The 22,526-nt window shown below is 43.3% G+C and overlaps 1 protein-coding gene across 1 annotated transcript in view; it reads right to left on the bottom strand.

The window, feature by feature from the left end:
- The window catches only part of LOC147664903 (clusterin-like), a 239,867-nt gene that overhangs the window by 147,962 nt on the left and 69,379 nt on the right, over positions 1-22,526 (bottom strand). Inside the window, exon 3 of the mRNA XM_086949904.1 lies at positions 17,663-17,833. Within this exon, the coding sequence (XP_086806030.1) occupies positions 17,663-17,833 (171 nt within the window). The remainder of the gene's footprint in view (positions 1-17,662; positions 17,834-22,526) is intronic.

Genomic DNA, 22,526 nt, shown 5'->3' with positions numbered 1-22,526 from the left:
CTGCGGAAATGGAGGAGGGGGGTAGATTGGTGTGGGACACAAGAGGAATCCGTTTTTGAGGCCCGGGGCTGTCCGGAGCTCTTTCATAAAGTATGGGGCAAATGGTTTGGCTTACTACCATCGTGATGGCCTTGTTACATCATCGTGTTCGGTGGGTACCAACGACCTACTCTATATTTGCTGCTACGCTTTGTGATGTCATAGGGAGGGGACAGGGGTATTTTAAAGGTCTATGTGACTTGTTACGAATGAATTTCTTTGTGTTGAAAACTTTAATAAAAATTGATTATCAAAAAAAAACAGCACACAGAGGGTGCAATGGCAGTCCTGAGATATGTTTACTTACATAGGTGGAACAATTAGGGCTCCAGGGCCACTAGTAGCATTTAATTGACAGGCCCCGGTCACATGTAGCAGCACTTTACTAGAGACTTGCAAGTAAATTAAATAGGCCAATTGGGTGTAAGCCAATCCATGCTTCAAGGAGAGGGTGCAAGCACTTTAGCACTGGTTAGCCGTGGTAGAGTGTGCTGAGACCTAAAGCCAGCAACAACGATCAGCAAAACAGGAGGATTGAAGGCAAAAAATTATGGGAGTACCATGCCAAGGATGCCAGGTCTAACAAATACACAAAGTACATAACCTCATACCTTAACACTTAGTACTGTAAGAAAGAGGCTCAGATACAAACAACCTACCACTACTTACCTCAACTCAATGACATATGGATGCACTAGCAAAATGTACTGAAAAGAGAACAATGATAAACACATTAGCCTATGAAGGTGGGCCAAAACACTAATCAAACAAGCCTCAGAAATGTTTCAAGAAGATATAGGGGAACAACATAATCAGTGTAGGTGTAGTTCTAGTATATTGGGAAACAATGGAATGTTGAGGAGGAGCTCAGGAGGAGTAAAATAAGGATGAACGTATTCACAAAGAGAGTGGGAAGAGCATAACACTCCAAAAATCAATAACATGAGTCGAAAAAGCCTGAGACAGATAGGATAGGTTTGAAATTAAATCTACTGGGCTTATTTACAGTTATGTGCAACATCCAGGGTTAAAGCCCCAATGTGATAAGAAGAATACTTCATGGTATTTGGGAACTTTGGGTTTTCATGAACACATGCTGGCCTGTACCAATACTTTATGCATATTGGGTTGAACAGGGTTTGCTAGTAATTTTCACTCAAATTATTTTTGTGATCAAAATACTCCATTTGTCTAAATCTGCAAAGATGCTGCAAATGTTCTGCAATACTGATACAGCACTTCCTACCATTTGCACAGAGATGTATATAAGCACACAAGTAGTCTCTGGATTGTTTCTAGAAGAACCTGGTGAATAGATTCAACAGTCTGTCCCTTTTGCACCGTAGTGCAGCTGCGGTGCAAATGTTGCCACCTTCCAGGCACTCAAACTGTATTGATTAACTTTCTCTCAGCTGGGCCTTAAAGCTTTTCTTAGGGCCTGATTACAAATTCAGAGCTAAATTCAGATACTTATGCAGACGGAAGTTTCAACGATAAATTACTCCTGCAGTTTCACCCTGATATATTCTGGTAGAGCCAATCAGCTGAAATTTACCTGGAGAAGAAGGCCTGGAAAAACCTGGTGAATTTGGTATGTGAAACACTGATTCTGCATGACTACAGCCAGTAAATAAAGCATTCCGGGGTACTGCTACCATGCTGGTATGTTAGATTCCTGTAGTATTCCTCTCTGTAATATTTCTCTAAGTAGATGCTGTGATTGAGTAGAATGTTAGTATGTCATTTGTAGAATGTTACAGGTGTAATCCATCTATGTCATTGCATTCCTTGGGGAGATTTGTATGTTAACCAGATCAGTGCTCTTGTGATCTCCTGGCTGCCTACTTGCTTATGGATGGGATTCTTCAAAGAATAAAACTTCTAAGAAATTACATTCCTGTGTCCAGTCATCTTTACAGGAATGTTTCACTGGCGTAGTCGGCAGGATGCTCTTTGAGAATCCCAACAAGGAACTTTTGGTGAGAGGTTTCTTTACTTTAAAATGTTGAACTTTCATCAATCAAGCAATTTTTATTATTAAGTAAAAGGAGCCACTTATACAAAAGGAAGAAGTTTACTTTTCTCATCTCCTTGACATCACTTTAAGAACTTGGGAAGGATATATTTAAATACTGAAAATGTACATATTTTCGGGAATGTTTAAGGATTGGGAGCTTCGCCACATAATACACAGTGGGATTGTTATTTCTGACATGTAAATCGATGTGGGCTCATTCTTGCTTAAAGTGATTGGTAAAAGACTGCACCTTATTTGCCATGGAGATTTGTTGAGCTTAAAGTCAAAATAACATTACCAACGAATTTCTTTAATGAAATGATTTATAGCGTAATGTTCGTTATATATTTCTTTTGTTTTAAATTGCTGATTTGACTCAATCCATTCTTCGCACAATTCTGTTGTGTGCATTCATCAGACTGGCAGTTGGCAGCATTGCAAACGATATCAGTCTATATCTAATAGTAAACAGCAACGTTACCTGTTGTTCTTTGAAATTGCCCTGTCACCGCTGTGATGGAACTTAGATACTAATATTCTTCTGCTTGCGTCTGTCATCAATCAGAGAGTTCTGTGGAAGTACTTGTCATCGCGCCACAGCGTAATTCATGACATTACGCTGCGTGGCAGCCATCTTTGAAGAGGAGAAATTTTCATTAGCGTATAGTCTGCTTTCCTTAGCAGCCACGTTGCTTTCCGGAGAAAGTTTTTTTTTTGTTTTTTTTAAAAAGGGAGAAGAAGAAGGAAATAAGGTTTACGGTCCAGCTGTCTGTCAACCATTTCAACGTTGGTTTTACCGATGCACACGTTGTGTGCGCAATTATGCTGACACGCACAGCTTCTGAAGTGATTTGAAAACTCTTCATAAATTGTTGTGCGTCGGACATTTGTTCACTGATGCACACAGTTGTGTGTACGATTGCGCTGACATGCACAGCATTTAAAGGAATTTGAAGGTTCAATATTTCATGCGTTCAGCTGTATGCATTTCTGCGCTGATATGCACAGCTTCTGTAGCACAGTAAGGTATATCGTGCTTTCATCTTGTCAATATTCATAATTCATCAACATTGATTCTGATACATTGGAGAGTCAATACATTGGAGATCACAGTGATTGAATAACATTGTGAAATAACAAAGACATACTTATTTATGAAATATACATGCAATATTTATAACGTAGGGTCAGTGCAAAGTACCATTATAAAATGCGCAAAGTACCATTATGAAATTCTTTAGGCAAGCTATGTCTTTTAATGAAATTTAATAGCAAATGCATTAACTGAATTTTACACTTAAATTATATGATTAAGTGTTGTGTACTATAGAAATTTCATTCTTTCCTTCTGTTGGTTTGTAGATATTTGGGATGGAGAACATTACTGCTGCTCCCTTCTTTCTTTCTATTCCAGGGAATCCTCCCATTCAATGGAAGAAATGGAAGGTAGTATTTGAAAGCTATGTAAGAGTGTGTGGACCTTCTTTGAGTGCTGAGAGGAAATCTTCGTTATTATTACATTGCTTAGGTTCGGAAGGTCAGGATGTATTCAACCATTTACCAGAATTATCAGTGGAAGAAGCAAATGGTCTCAATGACTATGAAATTTACGTCAAGAAACTAGACAAGCATTATTTATCCAAAGTTAGCACCATCCTAGAAAGGTGCAATTTCGCTAAAAGATTGCAAGGTGAGGATGAAACCATGGAAAGTTATGTGACTTATTTAAGAAAACTTGCATCATCGTGTAAATTTGGTACTTTAATGGATGAAAGAATTCGAGATCAATTCATGTTTGGTTGTACATGGAAAAGGTAAGGGAAGAATTGTGGCTACGTGATGAACCGACATTAGATGAAGTCCTTAATGTTGCCAAAAGCATCGAACATTCATTGAAATGTGTAGCAATTTTAAAGAAAGACTCAGATAAAGAGTGTAAAGTGCAAGAAGTTAAAAGTAAGAGTAAAGTAAGTGTGAAAGACAAAGATTTTAAGGGTGCTACACACAATAAGGACAATTTTGATGGAAAATGGGTGGACTGCAGATTCTTTAGATGTGAAAGAACAGGTCACTTAGCCAATAGTAAGAAATGTCCTGCCCTGGGTCAGACATGTACTAACTGTAAAAAGAAGGGACTTTTAACTTTGTTGTGCAAGAGTAAATGTCTGGTTATTTCTCTATCTTCTTTCTTCCTCTGCTTTCTGGTCAGTCTGTGTGGAATGTTGTACATGTCATAGAATGTTGGATGGGTGAACTGATTCAGTTGGTGACTGAAGGCTGAGCTGCCAGGAGGACAGCTCCTGGTGGGGCGTATTTACAGAGATACTTACTGGCCTACTTTACATCCTGGCTTCTACATCTTACCTCTGTAACCTTGTATCTCAATACATACCTACCTGAAACCTACCACCTCTGGACCGTTCTATCATTGTAACAGTAAACCTACATCTAAAGTTAAAGAAGTTGAAATATATGATGGTGAGAACGACGAGTCGAGTACAGATGACTATGAATGTGGGCAAATTATAGTCCAAGCTGTGAGTGGAGATAAAAAGGAAAATTGTTCTTGTTACTACATTCTCATTGAAGGAGCCAAAACTAAAGTTTTATTTGATTCAGGTGCAAAAATTACGATTGTATCTTGTGGGTTTTATATGGAAAGTTGGAAAGGGAAGGTAAAACTCTTGAAACCTGATATAAGACCACTATCATATGGTGGTGAACTCATAAAGCTGCATGGATGTTTCTTAGGTCTTGTTGAGTATAAAGGAAGGTTCATCTCAGGGAAGATCTACGTTTCAAAGAAGGAAGATAGCATTATAATTTGGATCCATCAAGGTGAATATGGGGTTTTCCTAGATCCTAATGCTGATCCTCCCACACAACTGAGAAGCTCAGTGAATTCTGTTGTTGCTAATAATGAAATGAAATGAAAAGTATATTTATATAGCACATAGACTACCCGAAGGCCTCGCAGCACTTGACTGAGATCCAGGGCGGTAGGCTAGGGTGGTTAACAGGCTCTTCCAAACAGGTGAGTTTTTAAAAACCTTCTGAATGACATCCGGTTGGTGTTCTCTCTAAGATCAAGTGGGAGGGAATTCCATATTCTCCCAGCATTGTGCGAGAATGAGCGTCCGCCCCAGCGGGCCTTGTTGATTTTGGTCGTGGTGGCTAGGTGCGGACAGCTCTGAGTGGGAGGTAGGGATTGGCTAGGGGGTACATAATAGCAGGACCTGTTCTGTGAATGGCTTTTTGAACAATGCACATAGCTTTGAATTGTATCCTGGCAGCCACAGGAAGCCAATGCATCTTCCTTAGGGCCTGTTTGGCCGACTGCCAGAGTGGAATATTAAAGAGCAGTCGGGCCGCACAGTTTTGGGTGACCTGAAGTTTGTTAATCGCTGCCACAGGGGCTCCTAGATAGAGGGCATTACCGTAATCCAGGCGGGAGAGTATCATGGCCTGGACCATGACTCTCCTCGCCTGGAACAGAAGCAAAGGGAGCACTTTCCGGAGCATTCCCATTAGCCCAAAACAGGTGGAGGCCGTTTTAGTGGCCTGGACGGTGAAATCCTGAGATTTATCAAGCCAAATCCCCAGGCTCTTTATCTGAGGTCTGGCGGGGGGAGGGGAACCTAGACACGTGGGCCAACTCGATGCCAAGATGGTAGGTGAGGGTTTGCCCAATAGCATTATTTCTGTCTTCTCCCCGTTTAGTCTGAGGCAGGAGGATTGCATCCATTTAGCCACTGCCTCTAGACAGGGGCCAAGTGTGCTAGACGACCCCTCAGTATGGTCCAATGAGAACACCAACTGAGTGTCATCAGCATAGGTGACAATACGGACACCAAAGGGATGGACTATCTCTGCCAAGGGCCTCAGGTAAACGTTAAAAAGCGTGGGGCTCAGGGCAGAGCCCTGAGGGACCCCGCAGTTGAGCGGCTGCATGGAGGATAGTACCTCCCCCTCGAACACCTGGAAGAAGCGCTCATCCAGGAAGGAAGTCAGCCAAGCCAGGGCCGCGCCCGACACTCGTATGCCCTTCAAACGATGTAATAAGGTGGCATGGTTAACCGTGTCGAACACGGCGCTGAGGTCTAATAGTATGATGGCTGCTTTCCCTCCCTGGTCAAGCACAGATCTTGCTTCTTCCATGACTGCTAGCAACGCTGTCTCAGTTCCGTGCTGAGGGCGGAATCCCGTCTGGGAAGTGCACAGCAGATTATTAGATTCCAAATAATCTACTAAAATGTTTTTAATATGCTTTTCTAGCAGTTTACTCATCCAAGGTAATAAGGAGAAGGGGTTATTTTGGTCTAGGGAGGGTTTTTTTTAAAAGGGCTTTAACCATTGCACTTTTCCATGCAACTGGAACAGTGCTCGAGGTGATGGAGGAGTTGAGAACATCAAGGATGACTGGGCGGATAGCGTCAATGACCATGGTAAGATATTGAGGGGGTGCTGGATCCTTAGGAGATCCTGAAACAACTTTAGGGATAATTTTATCCAAAGAGGTGGAATCTAACAGAGTAAATTTGTCTAACAGACAAGGGGCTAAAGTATTAGGACTTTCAGTGGTGGCGACGTCCGCACCAGTTTTATCCATGGCTAAAGAGGAATAGATAGTCTGAATCTTCTGCGAGAAAAAAGTTGCTAGATTGTTGCAACAACCTAATGCTCCATCTGGTGACATACGTTCAGGGGGAGGGAGATCAGTGATTTAGCAATTTTAAAAATTTCTTTGGGGGCGTTCGCAGCCAGATTGATTTTAGATTCGTAAAATTGGGCTTGGGTTAGCTTAATTTCCTTTTTATACAGTCCAATTGCGGCTCTGTAATCTTCTTTCTTCTGATGTGTACAATCCCGCCTCCAGGCTCTTTCCAGTTTACGGCATGATTGTTTCATGTCTCTTAGGGTGGGAGTGTACTAAGGGACCACCTTTTGTCTTTTTATGGACTGCAAAGGTACCTTCGGGAGGACTATGTTGAGGGAATTGGTAATCCAGTTGTCAAAGTTGGTACTAGCTAAATTGGGGTTGGTAGTTTTCGAGGGTTTGAGTTCAGCAAGTACCGACTGCCATTTAGAGGAAGGGAGTGAGGCTCATTTCCTACCCCAGTGTTTTTTTGACTCTTGAGTAGCGGAGGGGTTTCTAGTAGTCCATGTGAAGGGTATTAAGCTGTGATCGGTCCAGGGCAGAAGCACAGGCGACTCAACTTTTAGACTATCAAGATTACTATAGATGTGGTCTAAAAGATGACCTTTAGTATGTGTGGGGAGGAATCCTTTTTGGGTGAAGTCGATAGCTTGAAAGTTCAGTCGAAGACTGTTGGCTACGGTATCAAGCGGGTCATCAAAGTGTAGGTTTAAATCACCTAACACAGTAAGATTTGCTGAGGTGAGTACTAGGTTGGCAACTACGTCAGTTATGTTTGTAACAAATTGACCTGGTGTTCCAGGCGGTCGGTAGACCAGAAGTCCTGTGAAAGTATTGGTAGGGGATAGCTCTAAAATAAAGAGTAGACTTTCGACGTAGTGGAGGGAGTGATGCGGCATTTAAACTTTTCTCTGTATATGATGGCTAACCCTCCACCTCTACCCGTGTTGCGATCTAGTCTCTTTATAGTATAAACCTGTGGAGTAGCCCATCTTATAGTAGGATCAGCTTCAAGCTGAAGCCAAGTCTCTGTTAAAAAGAGGACATCTGGCTTATGCTCTTCTATCAGCAGGGCCAGCTCTGTATGGTGTTTAGGCATTGATCTGCAGTTGAGAAGGAACATCTTCCAACTATTGTCAGTAGGATGTCTTCCTGTAATTTTAGGAGATACTTTCCAATTGCAGACATTGCAACAAGTTTTACTGCCTACTGGGCATACCGAATGCAGGCATTGGGGGTTAATAGTTGGACGCAAATTATGCAAGAAGAGAGAGTTATAGCTGAGTATTTTCCCCACCATACAACCAGGATCGAGGGAAAAGGGAGCAGATGGACGCAGACTGGCTTCTCTTTGGCGCCTCTTCGGCGCGTCTACGGCGCTCCCGCTGCGCGAGAGGCAGGAGGTTAAAAAGATTAGGCTCAGGGAAGACTGGAGCGTCACCCTGCTAAGATGGCCGCCCACTAATGGCACCACCAGGAAGTGGAAGCGCTCTGTTCTCCCTCCACAACAAACAGCCTAAATCGCTGCGGTGGACCGGGGAGTCAGCGCACAGTTTGACAGTGATAAACAACAATTTTTAAAATAAGACGCAATTTTAAAAGCACTTGCAGCAAGAGTTACAGTGTTGTCACCCAAAGCACTAGCGCGGAAATGCTCGGTTATCATTTTTTCAGGCGCGAGGGCGCCGCTGTCTTAAGTAGTCAGGGCTCGGGGAAGACTGGAGCGTCACCCTGCTAAGATGGCCGTCCACTAATGGCACCACCAGGAAGTAGAAGCGCTCTGTTCTTCCTCCACAACAAACAGCCTAAATCGCTGCAGTGGACCGGGGAGTCAGCGCACATATTGACAGTGATAAATAACAATTTTTAAAATAAGATGCAATTTTAAAAGCACTTGCAGCAAGAGTTACAGTGTTGTCACCCAAAGCGCTAGCGCGGTAATACTCGGTTATTAGTTCTTCAGGCGCGAGGGCGCTGCCGTCTTAAGTAGTCAGGGCTCGGGGAAGACTGGAGCGTCACCCTGCTAAGATGGCCGCCCACTAATGGCACCACCAGGAAGTGGAAGCGCTCTGTTCTCCCTCCACAACAAACAGCCTAAATCACTGCGGTGGACCGGGGAGTCAGAGCACAGATTGACAGTGATAAACAACAATTTTTAAAATAAGACGCAATTTTGAAAGCACTTGCAGCAAGAGTTACAGTGTTGTCACCCAAAGTGCTAGCGCGGTAATGCTCGGTTATCAGTTTTTTGATAATAACTTTGCCTCTGATCCGAAGAAGAATTACCCTAATGTCTTTAGAAAAGACTTGGGTTGTTTGAAGGGTTACAAGCATAAAAGTGTTTAAAAAAAAGATTTGATACCAGTTTGCTGCAAATTGAGGAATGTTCCCCTTTCTGTGAGAGAGGACATGAAAAAAGAACTTGATAAATTGAAAGATGGGGGTATCATAGAAAAAGTTGAGGGCACTGAATGGTTGGCCACAGTTGTAGCAGCGCGGAAGTCCAATGGGGATCTGAGACTTTGGATTAATTTGAGGCAGGATACCATCAAATTGAATTGGAGGAATCTTGTAGAGATTTAATCTCATTTACGGCTCCCTTTGGACCTTATTATTATTATTTTTTTTTTTTAATTTAATTCCACCAAGCAGCAGTAAAAAAAATCCAGACAAATTGCAATATTGATGTACATAGTTAAGTTCAAGTTCCTCGTGCTTACATTGATATTCAATAATAAATATAATACATGACATACTCTCTTAATAATGGTCGGCATGTGGCGCAGTATCTATATAGAGATGGTGACAATCAAAGTATTTTACATCTAAACATTCCAAACTTAACAATGACAAGATTTATCATTAATATTGATTTTACTTCACCAATGATGCGTGCGGTACAAGTGCCTCTTCCAGTTTCTATGTGTCACTTCGTTTTTTTGGTCAAGTGTTATCGTGTTGTTGCTGTAAATAGTCCAGTAATGGTTGCCAAAAGTCTTTGGGTCTGGATGCCTGAGGTAGTTCCTCTTCGTAAGCGCCTATTGAGCAATATATTAAGTCGGTTATCCAGTCCTTAAATCTGGGTGGACGTTTACTACCCCATTTAATGGCTACCCGCCTTTTTGCAAGTAGGAGTGCCACTGCCAGGAGTTTGCGTTGTTTGGCCAGTTTGAGTTTATGAATACCCAATAGGCATACCAATGGCGTGTTTGGGATTTGCTCAGCTAGCATTTGTGTGAGTGCGTGCCGTCACTTCCTGCCAGTCTTTGTTTAGGCCGGGACATGCCCACGCCATGTGCAGAAAGTCAGCCATGGGTGCGGTACAGCGTTGGCATTTGTCATCTGCTCTAAGACTATATCGGTGTAATTTAACCCGCGTGTAATACATCTGATGGAGAAACTTAAAATGGATAATCCTTAAATTACAATTTGACGTGAGCAAGTATAATTGTGTAACTCCAGTCCTCTTCTGTTATGGTCGTACCCGTTAGCTCTTCCCATCTCTGTAGTGATCTATCAGGCCCCTACTCTGTTCATTCTGGGAGGCAGTATATAATCTTGTAACTAATTTCGTGCGTGTTGGCGCTGTTAAAAGTATCTGTAGGGCCAGTAGTGATATGGGTTCTATTGGGAACGAATCGTATAAATCTTTAAGAGCAGCTCTCAGCCTTAAATATGCAAACATTTTTAACAGGGTTTGGTGTGCGCATAAAGAGGGACTTTGAAAAAGGATGCATTCCTTGTGCGGGAACAACGCGCCCATTGTCAAAAAACCCATGTCTCCCAACACTGTCCTCATTTTCCTTACCTGTGTGACCGATAGTTTGGGGTGATTCGCCAACTGAAGCACCGGGACATACAGCATGCCAAGCTCTTGATGTGCATATCATTAGAATAGCATCTTATAGGGTCTGATAAGTAGTGTGTGAGCCATTTTGGGTGAACACTATCGTCTTCCACCGCGATATGTGGAATATGGGAGTGTGGTTGAGTCCAATAATGTGCATGCTGCGCTTGCGCACAATAATAATACAATTGTAGGTCGGGGGCAGCAAAACCACCCTGGTGGTATGGTTTCGTGAGTATTATCCAGCTTACCCTGGGTTGCTTTCCAGCCCATGTGAGCCGCTGAAGTGTTGGGCGTAGTCTGGTGAAAAAGGCTTGTGTGAGCCAGATTGGGATATTCCAAAATAAATATAAAAAATGGGGTAGTATTATCATTTTCTGGAGTGAAATTCTGTCTGCTATTGATAGAGGCAATTGAATCCATTTCTCAACTTGCTCTTCCAGTTTAACCATGGCCACTCCATAATTTTCCCTAATTACTACCTCCGGGTCCCGATGCACCCAGATTCCCAAATATTTCACTGGATCAGTTTTCCATTGTAGTGGGTAATCCAAGGTAGGCTGTGGGGTCTCCGCCGTTAAAGGTATCACTACTGATTTATCCCAATTTATACTAAGGCCAGAATATTGCTCATACCTGATGTACTCTCTAATCAGAGGATTCAACTTCGTATCTGGGTATCTAGTATAGAGTACCATGTCGTCTGCATATAGGGAAATTCCTATATGGCGGAGGTTAAATTGTAACGCTGCTTCCGGGTGCTTCTGTCAAATCTTACAGGCTAGCGGTTCTAACGTTAGCGCAAATAGGATAGGAGATAAAGGGCATCCCTCGATATGCTGTGATGTAATGCCATTTATGCTTACTCTAGCCCTGGGCTCAGCATATAGCAGAGAAATCCATTTCAGGAGAGAGGGTGGGAACCCCATTCTAGACAGGACTGTGAACATGAACTCCCATTCTATTGAATCGAAGGCTTTCACTGCGTCTAAGAGTGCGGCAGCTGCCGGCAATTCTGGGTCCAGACTATGGTATAATGAAAAGATGGTACGTATATTTTGTGTTGTGGATATGGTGGGGATAAATCCCGCCTGGTCTGGCAGAACCAGGGATCCAAGTAGTGGTTGTAATATATTTGCTAATATCTTGGCCAAAATGTTGACGTCAATGTTTATAAGGGGTAGGGGACAGTACGACTAGCACTTTTTGGGATCTTTGTCTGGTTTGGGAAGAGCTATCAACAGCACCTCGCACAATGTAAATGGAAGGAGTCCTTCTTCGTATGCTTCCGCATACATCTGGGCCAAATGGGGTATCAGTAGATCTCTAAATTCCTTTTAAAATTTACCCGGTAATCCATCCAGGCCTGGGGCCTTATTATTCGGCAGTGAGTTAATTGCTTCTCTAAATTCATCTTCTGTTAGATGATGGCCGAGATATTCCCTATGCGTATCCGAGAGCCAGGCTAATCCAATGTCGTCCAAATATTCACTGTCATTCATTGTGAGTTCGATGTCTGTGTGGTATACAGCTTAGAATAGTAGGTCAGGAAGTTGTCCAAAATGGAAGGGGAGTCGCACACCGGCGTGCCCTGTTCATTCGTGATGTGTGTTATAAGCGCACTGCCTTGTGTGGATTTAATCATATGCGAAAGTGCTCTACTTGGCCTACCTCCCTCACCATATGCCCTGGCCTTGTATTGTCTTGACAAGTAATTGACTTCTGTGACCTCATATTCATGATATATATCTACTTGACTCCATATGTCTTCCAGAAGGGAAGCCTGTAGTGTGGCTGTGTAATCAGTTTATAGTTTTCAAATGTCCTTTTCCACCATTATTAACTGTTGTCTTATATCTCTAAGAATCCCTGATGCTTACTAATGCAATGGCCCCTTATAGTTACCTTAAACGCCTCCCATAGGGATCTGTAGCTGTCTACTGAGCCAGTGTTAGTCTGAAAGAAATCGACGATTGCTTGTTGTAGTTCACTGCGAAATACTTGGTCTTTGAAAGCTGATTGTTGTAGGCGCCATGTGAACTGTTTCGGGGTATGAGTTGGGACGGCTAACTCTAGGCGCACAGGGGAGTGATCAGACAACGTTTTAGGTCGATGTTCCACTGTCTTTATCCAGGTGCTGACCTCTCGCGTGGTCAACCAGTAGTCTAATCTTGACCAAGTGTTGTGAGTCAGTGAAGTGCACGTACCCTCCCGGCATCCCGGGTGTCGCAACTGCCATACGTCTACCAGAGACCATTCATCCATACCATCTAGTAAAGATTTGGCTGATCATCTGCCATACCTGTTGTTACCTGATGACCTATCCAGCGCAGGGTCTAAGCATGTGTTAAAGTCACCCCCAGTCACCCCTTAGGTTCGCTGAAGATCTTCGTTGAGCCGTCATCAGTAATCTTGAGTCTGGCAGGATACAGCATAGCGTATGGAATCTGCAGGTCTCTGAGCTTTTGTTTTGCCTGCCCATATTTCTTCCTTGCTTCCTGCACAGATTGTGTAAAATCCGGGTATATGCCTATGTCCATACCCTCATGTCGTAGGGCGCCCATTTCTCTCGCTTTACGCAGTGCTTCATCTCTGTCTCTGTAGTTTAGCAATTTAGCTATGATGGGTCTTGGTCTGGTGCCCAGTGGAGGTTTCAGAGCAAGAGAACTGTGGGCCCTTTCAATGAGGAACACATCCGAGAAAGTGTCTCTGCCCATCAGTGTGATTAAGAGTTTTTCCATGTATTTCTCCATGGGGCCCGTGTTTGTGGTTTCCGCAATTCCCATCAATCGGAGGTTGCTTCTTCGTGACCTGGCTTCTAAATCTTCAGCTTTAGCAGACAGCGCAGCCAGTTGTTTATCTATTCCAGTCTGTTTTGCGGTGATCTATTTGTTGGTGTCTTCCACGTCCGAGATCCTGCATTCAGCCATGTCTATCCTTTCCGTATGCCGGTCCAGTCGCTCGAACATTCGGTCCACTCTATGTGTTAGAGAGTCGATTTTACCATCTATTTTTGTCAGCGTGGTTTGTATCGTCAGAAACATTGATTGAATGTTATCTGCTGGAAGTCCACCTGTGGACGTCGCTGCTGGTGGAAATGCTCGTTGGTTCTCTCCAGCTTGTTCCAGCGCTTATTTTGACTGGTCAAAATTTAATTTTGGCTGATTTTTATCAGGTTTGCCCAAAATTACTGCTGAGGGGTGATTTTCGCCACTCGGCTGTGGAATTCAGGTCACGGGCTGTGTCTAAGGAGTATCGTAAGTGGCGTGTTGGGGATCCAATTCAATTTCAGACGCTAAAGATTATTTTATGGCAGGTATTTCCAAGCCACTCCTGAGGAGACAGCTAGTCTTAATCGTCGTTATATAGCGCCTCTTGCCCGTTTGTCAACGCCAAATTATTTACATGTGTCCAATTGTTCATATGCCCCTCAGCCTCTGCAGTGTCAGCTTCCGCAAACCTCGTTGTGTGGCTGTTATTCGTGGGTTCTCGCACTTTATCTCCACCTCTTCCTTGGTTTTGGCAAAACTTCTCCACTCCTCACTAGTGCTCCGTGCTCAACATTGGTAGCACGCCACGCCAGAGGGAGGAACCCCGAACACTTTCGCACAGGTCCAATATGCCAGGATAGGTGTTGGTTCCTGCAAGTTTGCTGCTATTTTTATGTGGATGGTAGTTCTGGAGTTTAAACAGTTCCCCCTAGGGTTGTTATGTTTCTGCCCCTCCCCTATGTTCCTATGTTCGTCTAGCAGGCCTCACAGGGCTATGTGCTGTCCAAGTTCACTGTCTCTGCCAACTCCAGGCTCCGGTTTTATCGGGCCCAGTAATTACTAGCAGCTGCGAGTCCAATCAATCGGGAGAGCTGTCAGGCACCACGCTCATTCCCGTGACTCCAGGTGCATGGTGGTCGTGCTAGCTGCAGCGAGCGTCCCTGCCGTATCCTGCCACGGGCACCAGCCAGATCGAGTCGCACCTCGCAGAGGCCGCCCGTGATGGTATATTTATGATGCCCTCAAGTTTGTCCCCTGCAGCGGAAACTGAAGAGTGTAGTCGGCGCAGGCAGTGCCCTCCCGTTCAGCGCCTATTCTGGGTAGTTTTCGCGGCCCGCATCCGCTGCGCCGGAGCAAGGTCTACAGCGATCCGGGTTGCGTGCCTTACGTCCCAGCCGGCCAGGGTACTGTGGGCTGGTGCGCAGCTGGTCACGTCTCCTCTTAGGCCCTTGCAGCCTGTACAGTCGCGGTTCCACTCCTGTAGGCGCAAGCACCTCGCAATTTTCGTTGAGTGTGGGCTTCGCGTTTCTACTTCAGTGCCAGCATTTCAGGTGGGTAAAATCCTTAAATTACATGCAGGACGAGGATTATGTGGTTGGCCTCCCAGAAGAGCTCGCTCAAGGTGCAGCCACCTCGTGTCCCGGCTCCCCTTTGGAACTTATAGATTCATACGTATGCCTTGTGGATTAGTTTCAGCATCGTCTGTTTTTCAAAGAGTGATGGAAAATGTTCTTCATGGTCTCACGGGTGTTTATGTCTATCAGGATGACATACTGGTCTTTGGAAATGATGAGTGCCAACATGATGCGCGTTTGAGATTAGCTTAAGAGAAATTGTCCAACGATACCTTAACTATTAAAGCGGAAAAGTGCAAATTCAGGACCAGCTTCATAGATTACTACGGTCACAATATCACTTGTAATGGAGTAAAACCAAAAGCAGATTTAATTAATACCATTCAAGAAATAAGTTCCCCTTCAAACAAAAGTGAACTGATGACGTTTTTGGGAGTAGTTGAATACTATGCCATATTTGTAAAACATTTTGCTGTTTGTGCAGGTAACATGAGATATTTGGTAAAGAAGGGTGTAGGTTTTGAGTGGTCTGATTATTGTGAAAAAAACTCATTAGTATCAAGGAAAAACTCAAGACTGCACCTTCTCTCACAATTTTTAACTCCAAGATCAAGTCTGTGCTGATGCAAGTGAAAAAGGCTTGGGTGCAGTGCTACAACAGCAAGGTCCAGAGGGTCTGCAAACAATAATGTTCCTGTTACGTATTCTTAAAGATGCTGAGACTAGATATTCGGTTGTAGAGAGAGAATCTCTTGCAGTATAAAATCTCTGGGGAGTTTTGAGGTGAGAACTGATCACAAGCCATTGGTTGAAATGTTCAGTAAAAAGGGTCTTGCTTCATTTCTAGCAGGATAACCAAATGGGTGATAGAGTTACAAGAATACAATTTTGCAATAAAATACATTCCTGGTGTAGAGAATAGTGTAGCGGACATATTGTCATGTCTCATTCCCAAAATACCAAATGAAGAGGAAGAGCCTGAAGATACTGATAAATGGGTTTGTGTGGTTGATCAGGACATTATTTCTGAAAAGCAATGGAGTGATGGTATGGCTCAAGATAGTATCTTGAAAGAAATTCTTATTCTGATGAAAAAGGGGTGGATTAGCAACAAAATGGGATCTGAAGACACAAAAAAATATTGGACAGTACGCAATGAACTGTCTGTTGATATGTGCTTATTATTTTGTGGAATGAGATTAATTCCTCCTGTCAGCCCTAGAAAGGTATTAATTGACTTAGTTCATTCTTCACATTCTGGTCTTACCAAATGCAAAGAGAGGTTATGTTAATCTTATTGGTGGCCAGGGATGGACAAGGAAGTTGAGCGTGCTATACGAGATTGCATTCCATGTAATTTAAGTGATAAGTCTAAGTGTACTCGTGTTCAACCTATGGTGTTGAGAAAACGTCCTTCTAATCCTTGGCAGGATATAGCTCTAGGCATTCTTGGTCCTGTACATAACAATGGTTCACAAACTTTTGTGCTAGTAGTAATCGATATGTTTCCGAGATAGGCAGAGGATTTCTTTCTTCCAATAATTGATTCAAGCTGCATAATTCTGTGTTTCTTCTCAAGTGAAGGGATTACTGAGTCTATATTGACGGATAATGTGGTCCAATGACTTTCAGTGGAGATGAAAATTTTTCTTTCTTCTAAAGGAATTGTGCACAAAACCTGCTCTCTCTATCATCCCGAGGCCAATGGAATGGCAGAGTGATTTAACAGAGTCATCAAAGAAACCATTTCTTTAGCTAAATCGCAATCAATAGATTGGAAAGGTGAGGTCCTAAAGAAAGTTGAGGAATACAGATTGTCCCCTCATTGTACAACTGGGAAAACACCTTTCTTGTTGTTCAGAGGCAGAATTCCCAATACAAGTGTGGAACCTGCATGGGTGAATAAATATGAGTTAGATAACGGAAAGGAGGGAAAATGTGATAACAAGTTTATCAAAAGGAAAGATGAAGAGAAGGCTGAGCGAAGGAAAAGTTATTTTGATGATAAAAAAGCTGTAAGGACGACAAAAGTTGAAGTAGGTGATTTGGTGATGATTAAACGTGCAGGTTTGATGGGAAATTCCATGGCTTAATTCATGAAACCTATCAAAGTGTTTAACAATGCCATAAAGACGCAAGATCATCACGTCTGGAATCTTAACAGAGTGGTTGTGGTAAGATGAAAGACATCAGAAGAAAATTTTAAAAGTGTACCTTTGCAGGAAATGTTGAAAAGTAAGTGTTCATCCAGGGTGTGTAAACGTCCCTCTTATCTTGCTGATTATGTTTAGTTTATATTGGGGTTTTTTATAAAGAGGGGAGGTGTGTAGTATTCCTCTCTGTAATATTTCTCTAAGTAGATGCTGTGATTGAGTAGAATATTAGTATGCCATTTGTAGAATGTTACAGGTGTAATCCATCTATGTCATAGCATTCCTTGGGGAGATTTGTATGAAAAACGAGATCAGTACTCTGGCTGCCTACTTGCTTATGGATGGGATTCCTCAAAGAATAAAACTTCTAAGAAATTACATTCCTGTGTCCAATCATCTTTACAGGAATGTTTCAGCTCCCCACCCTTTCCCGCACAAGGTCCAAGAGTTGACTATGAGAGCAAAATGACAAGGACAAAGATAACCTGCACCTCAAATGTTTTTCTGACATCTCATGTTGGACAAAGCCAAGCTACCAGGTACTAAAAAAGGCCTTCTGCTCATTTGTGTGTGTATGATTGAACCACAGTGTGATTGTACTGACCTGATCAGCAAAAGCGATGTGCCCGCTACCGCAGACCTTGGCGTAGTAGGTGATACATGTGTGCTTCAGGCAAGGCCTGCACTCCTTCCACAAATCTACCATGGTTTCATTGCACACACCTGTTGTCTTGTTTAATTCATGCTTTATTTCCTGGGCTCGTAATAATGTCAGCTGTAAACAAACATAGGCATGGAGTAAGTAAAGTATCGCTGATCTTATAACTCTTGACATTTGTGCATATTCTATGGCTTGCTCGTAGCCTCACTCAATTTCTACCAGACAAGATGCTTGATGGTGCTTAATATTTTCCACATTAGGCATTTCCAGAGGCAGTGGACCTATGCAAAAGCATTCCCTCAATCCATCAACCCAAGCCCCTTGCTCCCTAACTTGATGCCAATGACAATATTACTTTAAAAATAATTTACTGCATTACAGATAAATGAAATGATTTGCAACATACGACAAGACTCTTTGTTGGAAAGGAAGACCTTTCACGCTGTGGACCCATAGCTTTTTGCCCTGACGTTGTTTGCTGTTTGTAGAACTCTGTGCACTTTACCCCTACTAACCAGCGGTAAAGTACATGTGCTCCTCCTTTCAGCATGATGAAATTGGTATACAACTATGTGGCATATTTAACTTACCTATATGTCGGTAGGGCCTTATTTACAACATTAGCAAAATAAAAGGGCAGAAACGCATCGTATTTACAAGAAATAGTGCATTCCTGTCCTTCTCCCCTGCACACAAACAGCAGCCGTGAAGCCAGGGCAGACACCCTTGAGTCACTTTGCAAGGGTGCTTGCGCTGAGGGGATAGTTGTTTTTAGTGCAGGACGGGACACCGTCCTGCACAAAAACAATCATTAAAGGCATTTCCTTTCTATAGAAAGATGAAAAATAAAGGAGAAATAAAAGTATTTCGCCTCTTTGCGCCTTCTTACGCCTCCCCTGGTGATTCTCACTCATTCCTAGGTTTACAAAATGATGTAAATCTGGAGATGCGTCAAGTTCCATGGAGGTTGCGTGGGAACGCCCACAGCAACGCCCATGGAACACCCCTTTCATGCAGAGTCATGCGTGAAAGGGAAACATATTTACAAGGCCATGAAAAGTCACGCAGGGTGACATTATATGGCCATGTAAATATGGGGAAGTACAATGCTCTTCCGATGAATCAATAAAAGTGACGCACAAGCAGAACAATGGGCATGTAAATAACTAGTATGTAGTACTCAGTGTACCCAGACTCTATAAGTTACAATTCACTAGCGGGCTGCAGCACCCATTGTGCCACCCACTGCAAGGACAGTGCAAACATGACTGCAGGCCTAACATTGTAGCCTGGCTATGCAGTTTTAAATTGCAAATTTACCATGTCAAATTAACCCCTTTTGACAGGTCAAACCCTTCTTATAAAATAAGAATAAGTTGCTGATAAAGAAGGGTGCATGGTTATACATATCTTTACACTGAAAAAGCCATAACTACTATTTTCTTTTTTTCTCAACATTTCTTTATGGGTATTTTCAAAATATTTACAAAACACACCAGAAATTTGTGTCCATACATATGTGAATTGCAAGAACAATGCTTTAACTCATAATATAGTTATTAAACAGATTCATCAAAACGTATTTGTATCTCTTTTGTTCATACCCCAACAGAGAGCTAGTAGTGCTCTGTCTTTCCTGTCTCTTCGTGAAGTTAGAGAAAGGACTCTTAATGAATAATTTGACGAACATCAAAACAATTATCTGGTAGCGTCCCAAGTGTCGTGCAAGAAATCTCTGGATACCCACTTGTCATGTGCTGAGTCTAGGTGTCCAAATTGTAGCCTGTGTGTCAAGCCAGGATCCACCCAACTTGTCCTCATAGGGGGAACTGAAAGCTTTAATACCAGGGAGGTTTATTCTTGGCAGAGCCGTGCCAGTGCAAGAGTCTATTGTGCGCTTCAAAGGTCATTTTCTTTCTTAGAATCTACTGAGCTGAGAGCACAAAAAACAAGAACTGTTTTTTAGCAAAAATAACTGATGTCAGATTGTTTCTTTTGCTGTTTTTTTTCTTCTTTTACGGAATCTGATGCTGGAGAGATCACCGGGTCAGGACAGGATCCAGGAGAAGCTGCAGCCTGAAGTGCAGAACTGAGGATGGCCGCAACAGCGCGAAGAAGGGGCTTGGCGAAGGGAAATAGGTGAGTGAGGGACAAAGAGACGAAGCAGGAGACTGAGGTGAGAGCAGCCTCTAAATAGAAGCCAGCCATGTGTTTCCAGAAAACAATACCTGTTGATTTTAAGCAGTTATTCCATGTGAATTTGATTGGCAAGTGCCCCTGCTGCTGCTTCCAGGGTCATGGAAAGTTCAACTTGAGCAGGGTAATTAGTCTTGGAGCGCGGCAGCCGCTGCCACCATGGCCATGGAAAGTTCAACTTGAGCAGGGTAGTTAGTCTTGGAGCGCGGCTGCGGCTGCCACCATGGTCATGGAATGTTCAACTTGAGCAGGGTAATTAGTCTTGGAGCGCGGCTGCGGCTGCCACCATGGTCATGGAATGTTCAACTTGAGCAGGGTAATTAGTCTTGGAGCGCGGCTGCGGCTGCCATCATGGCCATGGAATGTTCGGATTGGGCAGAGCAATTAGTCTTGACAGTTTCTCCTCATGAAGTTGATCAATAGGTGCCCTGTCACTGTTGCCAAGATTCTGGAGCCTTCTAAAGGATTTTTAGTGTGCAGACTATTGACTATTGAATTTAGTCAATGGATTGCTTAGGACAATAGTTCCCACCGTCACCAGAGAAGGCACACACAGTAACTAACATCACAGAGCAAACATGCAACTTGGTGGAGGGGAGGAAAAATTGAGAATTGGAAATGCCTACCCGAATCACAAGGGCATAGAGGGCTGTGCAGTGGCTGGGATCACGAGAGGACCATGCTCCTTGTCTTGGCTTTTAGGAAAGAAATTAAACAGGCAATTGTGACTTTTTTGGATATGAATAATGAATCAGTGCAGGTATGCGGGATGGTGTGGAAGGCTTTTGAAGCTGTAATACAAGGAGAGTTTATATTGAGGGGGTCTAGCATCCTCAAATCGATTTGAGGCATGCTTACTCGACCAGAAGACAAATTAAAACAAGTTTGAAACACGATGCAGTGCAGGCCCCAATCCTGTGGTGCTTAGACAGATCCAGCTGACACTTCACGAGTTTCACAGTGAGGAGCATATAGAACTAAAATACTTAGGGAATTATGCCGCTGCGAGGCAAAACGGGGATGAAGAGCGACTTGGGCACACATTGACCAGATTATGGAATCCTACATGGGCTGCAGATCACGCAGCCTTATTAACGACTAACAGGGCTAAGAGAACTCATTAATTAGTCTAGAAGAATATACGTCATACTACTGCACGTTATACACCACTGCACACTAGGCAGATGACGAGGGGCTCACTGAATATTTAGAACAAGTTTCACTGCCATGGGTGAAGGCAGCAGAGCTGGAATTGCTGTGTTCTCCAATTACCATAAAGGATGTTATTTGCCCTATTACCAACCTCACAAATGGCAGGGAGCATGGGTATTGATAGCTTGCCGGGGCAGTTTTATAAGGAATATGGTGAGTTCCTGAGCGGTGCGGCGGTTGGGCCGGGTTGGGGGCCCTTCGACATACGACCACAAGAGAAAATGAAATAATTAATTTTACCTTGTCGTAGTCTGTCAAAAACTCTTCCTCCGCCCGGCCCCACCGCCCACCATTCTTATCTGCACGGGATGCAACTGCCTATACCTCCTTCACATGTATAATGAAGCCCTACAGAATGGCAAACTTCCGCCCACAGTGCGGGAGGCGGTATCATTCTCTTTAAGGCCGCACAGGAATGTGGCAATTATAGACACCATATCCGTAATTAACACTGATAATAAAATCTGGCTAAAATCTTAGCAGCTCAACCAGCACCACTATTACATGGCCTTGTCTTGCCAGAACAATCGGAGTTCATACCACAGCGCTCCACTACTGACAATCTCTGTACGTGGTTTGTTGTACTCCATTGAATTGATCTGGAGTTTAGGGTGGCAGCAGTGTTTCTTGATGCTGACAAAGCATTTGATTACATAGAATGGCCCTACTTATGAGCAGTGTTGGGAAGAATGGGTTTGGGCATGGCAATGACGAAATGGATTATTCTGCTCTATGCTAATCCGGTGGCATGCATCCGACTGAATGGCTGTATGTATGACCATATCATTATATAGCTCGGTTTGCCCATTGTCCCTGATCATTTTTTCCTTAGCATTGGAAACTTTTGGTAGGAAACTTCGCAAAATCCATGGCAGCAGAGGCATCCAGTTTGGGACACACAGAGTGCTCACATCACCATATGTAGATGACATTCTGCTGTTGGTGCGGGACCCCAACACTATCTTGGACCCTATCCTTTCTGAGATCATCCGAATTCGGTTGCTGGTCAGGCCTTGCCATAAACTGGTGCAAGTCCCCCATGATGCCCATCATGGACATGCCAACCCTGCCATCTCTGAGTATCCATTACAATGGTAGGAAAACCCCATTCAATACCTTGGGATCCTGAGGGAGAACTATGGTTTTCTACTAACTACAAGTGAATCCAATGTTAACAAATAGGCTACATTGCCCATAACAATGTCAGGTCGTATTGTGATCATCAAATTGGTGGTACTACCCCAGCTACTCTACATCTTTCACAATATCCCAATACTGCTGAACTGGTGTTAAACTCACATTGGCGGGTAAGCAGCCGCGAGTCAGCTGGGAACTACTGCAGAGACTGTATGATCAAGAGGAGTTTGCCGTACCACATTTACAAATACACTACTACATA

This window comes from Lissotriton vulgaris, unplaced genomic scaffold, assembly GCF_964263255.1.
Source record: "Lissotriton vulgaris unplaced genomic scaffold, aLisVul1.2 SCAFFOLD_608, whole genome shotgun sequence".
Taxonomy (NCBI): Eukaryota; Metazoa; Chordata; class Amphibia; order Caudata; family Salamandridae; genus Lissotriton; species Lissotriton vulgaris.
Note: the sequence above shows the minus strand (reverse complement) of the source record. Positions and strands in the feature narration are given on the sequence as shown.